At 34.8% G+C, this 6,318-nt stretch overlaps 1 protein-coding gene across 2 annotated transcripts; it reads right to left on the bottom strand.

Moving 5' to 3' along the window:
• Nucleotides 1-526: 526 nt before the first annotated feature.
• Nucleotides 527-5,434, bottom strand: twist2 (twist-related protein 2). Of its 2 annotated transcripts, XM_046845332.1 has the most exons (3): nt 5,372-5,434; nt 3,532-4,172; nt 527-1,600 (listed from the first exon to the last, which is right to left on the bottom strand). In XM_046845332.1, exon 2 carries the CDS (start codon nt 4,092-4,094, stop codon nt 3,576-3,578), a length of 519 nt encoding a protein of 172 aa, XP_046701288.1. In that variant the 5' UTR covers nt 4,095-4,172; nt 5,372-5,434; the 3' UTR covers nt 527-1,600; nt 3,532-3,575. The 2 variants fall into 2 exon arrangements, with proteins under 2 accessions (XP_046701288.1, XP_046701289.1); XM_046845333.1 differs by lacking the exon at nt 5,372-5,434 and having other exon boundaries at nt 3,532-4,384.
• Nucleotides 5,435-6,318: the final 884 nt, after the last annotated feature.

Genomic DNA, 6,318 nt, shown 5'->3' with positions numbered 1-6,318 from the left:
GATGTGAATCTTCATTCCAGTAAAATAAAGGAATGTGGCGGTAGTGCCGAGCTTGGCAGGTGCACATCATTTTGAGTTAAAGGCCTGAAGTCCATCTGAACCACACCTACTTTGACATTACTGAAGATCTCAGGCCAGCAACACAACAGCATAACGGAAAACTAAATTCCACAAGTTCACTTTTTTGTTGTTGGATATGTCTTTAAAAAAAAAAAAAAAAAGACTGCAAAGAAAGGAGCGTGTTGAGGTGCCAAAACTAATGATAAAGACTGACTGTCTCTATCAATACACTCTCAGAAATATTATCGTAAACTGTCTTATCTGTGTCCGCTGGGAGGTCTTTCATACCTTTAATAAATTCTTTATCCATGAAGGTGCATGTGGTAAAACCTTAATTATCTTTTAGAGCTGAGTCCTTTAGGTCCAACTAAAAACGATTGTTTGCTCTGTAAATTATTATTTTTTTATTTTGTTGGTCTTAAAAAAAAAAAAAAAAAAAAAAAGGGTACAAAACACCCCTTGCAGGTACTACCCCATGCAGTGATGAGGAAAAGTACAGAAAATGATCAGTATTATAGAATGAGAAGATAACGATCTCGTCGCTGTGGTTGATCATTAGTTCTGCACTACACACAACATTTCTGTACACTTTCATCGGTCACAGTCAACGCATGGGACATCGCTCTCTTTTATTCTGCAGATCTTTATCTGAGCAAAATGAGCTGTAAACAATTTCACGCTATGCAAGTGTGGCAGCTTTCCATTTATACAGGACTGAAGGAGAATAAATCTGCTCTCGGGATCGGCTCGTTTTGGTCGTTAGAAAGAAAGAAAAAAAAATTGGTCTGCAGCACCAGCAGTTTAAATGATACGGTGCTATTAAGGTGGATAAAACTTTAATACTGCCTCGTATTTCTCTCCTAATGAACAGTTTTCATTTGAAAATGGAGCTCAAGACTGCGTGCTCGGTTTCTGCGATTTTCTTATTAAGAAATAAATATACTTAAAAAAAGCAATGTGTATATTCCAGGCTACATAATCCACAGATCAACCTGGTTGTTCAAAAAATATGTTTTAATAAATAAGCACAATTAAATGGACGGAAAATTGAAATTCTTGCATAGAACAAAAAGATTTTTTTTGTTTGTTTTGATTGTAAAAAAAAAAAAAAAAGGCAGTAATCCATGCAGGAAACTATTGCTCTAAATCTTATTTGGTCCCTTTAAAAGCTGACCAAACTCACAGGTAGCATTATGTACAATTCTTTACCAAAAAAAAAAATCATATACATCTATATTTATATATATATATATAAACTCTTCTATTTTAAGGGGAAAATATAATTTCATTAAAGATAGAAGATGGCTTTCTTTTAATATCACCATAAGGACATCACCACAAGGAAATGATTAAAGATCAGTTATGCTCTGCATTTTTCCCTCTGTGCTGAGAGTATGAAGTGGAGCCTTCCCTGTCTCTGGCTTCATTGGCACCGTGAGTCCATGTTGTGTAGCTCGGATCATGTCTTTGGTCCTGGCATGAAGCTTCACGGGTTGTTATAAATCCTTTGGTGTCTTCAGAAATAGTGGAAGTAAACAGTCTGAAGGAGAGAAAAACATGGGACTGTAAGTGTCATGAAAATGGCATTAATAGTGTAATTAAATTCTACAATAAAAAGGATTAGTACAGTGATGTAGTGTATAATAAGGTGAAAAGTCTTGTAGTGTTTCGTTACAGTATGCATTAGTGTAATACGGTGGGCTATACAGGCATAGGAAGTCATTAATGAGTAAGTGATTTGGTTGTAAGTGGGAGCACATTGCCTTCAGGAAAACGCCTTTACACTTTAAACATGCTGCCCAGACCCTGGTGTGGCATGACATCACTGCAAAATAACAGTGCGCTTTAATAGAGTCATTTTGGTTTGGAAAATGTTCCTCTACACCTGCCCTGCTCTCCACTGCAGTCTCAGCGGTGTCAAGCACAAACTCCACAACGTGCTCAACTACTGCACTGTGTATGCACATCAGTACTGTTCCTCACTGGGATTGCCATTTATGTTCTGGCCTTAGATAATCTTTACATGGTCAGACCAGGTACATAATACAGAAAGAGAACATGACGCGATTGGATAATTTATTGCTGCTGACATCCTGAAGGTTTTTAATGCCCAATATTTGATCAGTTTTGTTTTTCCCCACATGCATTATTTTGGCATAAGCATGATCATTAAAACTTTTTGATGATTTTTTTATTTTATTTTGCGATTACAAAAATCTGCTTTGATTTATTGCCTACTAATTGTATATATTATCAGTGATCAATTATTACATTTTTTTTATTTGTTGTATTATTATTATTATTATTAGAATTGAATTATTAATAATTCATAATTTCCCACTTTTAGATTTTTTTTGTGTGTATATATCTATATGCATTATATACATGCATTATATATATATATATATATATATATATATATATATATATATATATATATATATATATATATATATATATATGTGTGTGTGTGTGTGTGTGTGTGTGTGTGTGTGTGTGTGTGTGTGTGTGGTGTGTGTCTATATATTATATAGATACTTTTTTCACGAAGAGATAATAGACCATTTGGAGTAATTATTTTAAATGGTTAAATGCATTGTATTTACGTTTTCCTATTTTCTTTTGTTCTATAAAATATTTTTACATTTTTAAAACTAAAATAAAGTCCTTATTATTCCAAGGAGCTTAAGTATTACCTATATTTAAATACTAAAGACTTTCATAACGGGTGAAAGAATAGATTCTGAAGAACGTCTTGGAAAGCACACCTTGGCTGTAAGATTGTTTATGCTTTTTTTGGTAATAAATTAAATAAAAACTAATAATACAAACATCGTTAGGAGAGTGTGGTGTCGTTCCTCAGATCAGGGAATATCAGCCAGGACATGTGCATTGTGTCAAACAAACTATGTTTAGTGTATTAACAATCCAGTGAATTTATTTCTGAAGAGAAATTAGTAAAAAATAACAATATAGGCGTCCGACAATGTCATGTTTATTTCCCTGTAATATTTCCTCCCATACCTTTTAGAGAAAACAGAGATTTCCCTGCAGGCTCTGTTCCATGCTACAGGACAGAAGATTTTCCACAGAGCTTTTACAGAAATGACTCAGAACTGATGAAGCATTCCTGTGTCCCTCATCATCCTCACACTCATGACAAAATAATATCTCACGTGATTATATTATTCTTTATATGACACTTTTCTGGAAAAATTAAATATAGTGATTACCAGTGAACATAAAACAGCCTTTCTGAAGCCCCTTATAATAATGATACTATAATTACAAACATGGACATAAAACATAAATATTCTGTGCGTCTTTTTCTTTTCTTTAGTGTTATTTTTTTTTTTCATTTTTAATATTTCAGTTAATTGTATTTAATAGTTGTGTTATTTTTTTGTGACTGTGTGTGTGTGTGTGTGTGTGTGTGTGTGTGTGTGTGTGTTACTATGGAGTTCTACATACCCATGTGGCATCGGTGTTCCGCTGTGCTGGCCGTGGCTCGTGCGCTAGTGGGAGGCGGACATGGACCACGCGCCCTCCATCCGCCACACCGAAAACGCGTAACTGAGTCTCTCGTGCGCGACGTAGCTGCAGCTGGACATCTTGTTGTCCATCTCGTCGCTCTGCAGCACCTGATAGAGGAAGTCGATGTAGCGGGAGGCCAGCTTGAGCGTCTGGATCTTGCTCAGCTTGTCGGAGGGCAGGGTCGGGATGATCTTGCGCAGAGACGCGAACGCCTCGTTCAGAGACTGAGTCCTCTGGCGCTCGCGCACGTTGGCGAGCACGCGCTGGTTCTGCAGCTCCTCGTAGGACTGCGCTCGGCTCGGACTCGCCTTCTTGTTCCGTTTGGTCGAGCCGGGACTTCCTCCAGAGCTGTCCTCCTCACTCGACTTTTTACTCGGCCTCCTCTTCCGACCGAAGCGTCTGTGCTGCTGCTGCTGGTGCTGCAGCTGGCGGTCCAGTTCCTCCTCACTGGTCCCGAGACTGTCCACTGGAGACACGGGGGGACTCGAGCTCTCTTCCATTTCTAGTTTGAAGAAATGCAAGGGCACGGGGGAGGAGAACACGCTCACCGCCTTCGAATCCGTGGTGGGAAGTAAATCCTTGTGGGATGACAACAGATAAAAAAAATAAAAAAGGTTTAAAGAGTGTGGATGTTCCACCTCAGTGTGTGCGTGCGTGCGTGCGCGTGCGCGTGTGTGGATGTATTCAGTATTCTCGTTTTTGTTCTTCTCTCTGAAGTGCACTAAAGATTCCTCACTAAAGCTTTGGCCCACTTTTCGTCCCGTTGGAAGTTTTTGCCTTAATGTTTTTTGGAAACTTTATCCCAGTCTCTGATGCTAAATAGATGTTGGGGGAGGTCGCAGCGCGTCTGATTGGTTGACAAGCGCACAGGAGGGACCAGTGTTAAGTTACGGTGTCCATGTGCAGAGACGCGGGACAAGCAGGACAATTTCTATAGATTAATCACATCCGACAATTTATCAATTCACAATAAACTACTACTACTGGAATAACGAATAATAATAATAATAATAATAATAATAATAATAATAATAATAATAATAATAATAATAATAATAATAATATAATGCATTATAAAAACAACAACAACAACAATAATAATAATGATAATAATAATAATGTTTTTTATAATTATTATGATATTGTTTTCAAATTATTATTATAACATTAGTAGTAGTATAGACTAGTAGGCAATTTTTTTATTCAGAAATCAGGATAAAGTGTGTATATATATATATATATATATATATATATATATATATATATATATACACACTTTATCCTGATTTATATATATATATATATATATATATATATATATATATATATATATATATATATATATATATATATATATATATATATAAATCCCATTTATATACTGTCTTCACACAGCTTTAATGCATTCTGAAATTGTATTCGGATAGACTTTAACACCAATTAATAATAATAATGATGATAATAATAATAACGGTAATAATAATTATTATTACCGTTATTATAAAAACAATAATTTAAAAAATCATCAGCAAAGTTAGCATGGCAATACACGCATTGAGGTGTTTAAATAGTTGTATTAAAATATACACATTTTATAAGTGTGTAATAATAATTATATAATAATAATAATAATAATAATAATAATAATAATAATAATAATAATAATGTCCAATAATAATAATAATAATAATAATAATAGCACGTATTATTATTATTATAATTATTTAATGACTATGTTTAAAAATGGCACCAAATTAAATACTAAAACAGACTTTACCTGTTTAATGTGTTACACAGTTTATTGTATTTTAATATTTTTATTTATTTATTTATTTTCTGCGTGCACTTCAGTTGCTCATCTATGACGTCAGGTGTTTGACACCTTGCGCGCGCCGCACGTGACTTTACAGTCCGAGCCGCTTTTCCACATCTGTCCGTGTACTTCAGTTTTTTCCGCGTGTCTGAGAAATGCGTCCTTTAATTGTTTTTCTAAATTAAAACCACACAGATATTTATAATTTTTTTCTTATTCACTCTCACACGATTTATTCATTTTTAATCAGAATAGTTTATAAAAAAAAAAAAAACACGGGTGTGTTTGAAATACTCTGTTCAATACCCAGTACACTGTTCTGAGGATTTATAATGATGTTTGAAAGAAGAGGGAGAAAATCCCCGACATTTATGTAGTAAACAGGAATAAACCCAAACAAAACTTTATCCTAAGTAGTAGTAGTTACATTACAGCATTGAGGACAGAAGTTTGTTTAATGATTATTGTACTTTATTTACACTTGATGAAACTGGATAGTTAATACACTAAACATAGTTTTTGCCACAATGCACATGTCCTGGCTGATATTCCCTGATCTGAGGAACGTCTCTCCTAACGATGTGGCAGCCCAAATGTTTGTATTAATTGTTAATATTTTATTAAAAAGATATATTTTTCAAATGCACTGTAATGAATAGATTGCCATGTTAGCATAGAACAGCATAAACAATCTTACAGTCAAGGTGTGCTTTCCAAGATGTTCTTCAGAATCTATTCTTTCACCCATGATGAAAGTCTTCTGCCTCTTGTTTTCCAAAAAAAGGGGTAATAAAAAAAAAAAAAAAACACGTCCAGGCTTTCACAATACCCCAACCACATGTCTTAGACTGCCTGTTGTGCTGAACTTTTGGCAAAACCTCACAAGTTCTCCCGCTTCAATACAGAGTCTG

This window comes from Silurus meridionalis, chromosome 3 (assembly GCF_014805685.1).
Source record: "Silurus meridionalis isolate SWU-2019-XX chromosome 3, ASM1480568v1, whole genome shotgun sequence".
NCBI lineage: Eukaryota > Metazoa > Chordata > Actinopteri > Siluriformes > Siluridae > Silurus > Silurus meridionalis.
This window is presented reverse-complemented; position numbering and strand designations above follow the sequence as displayed.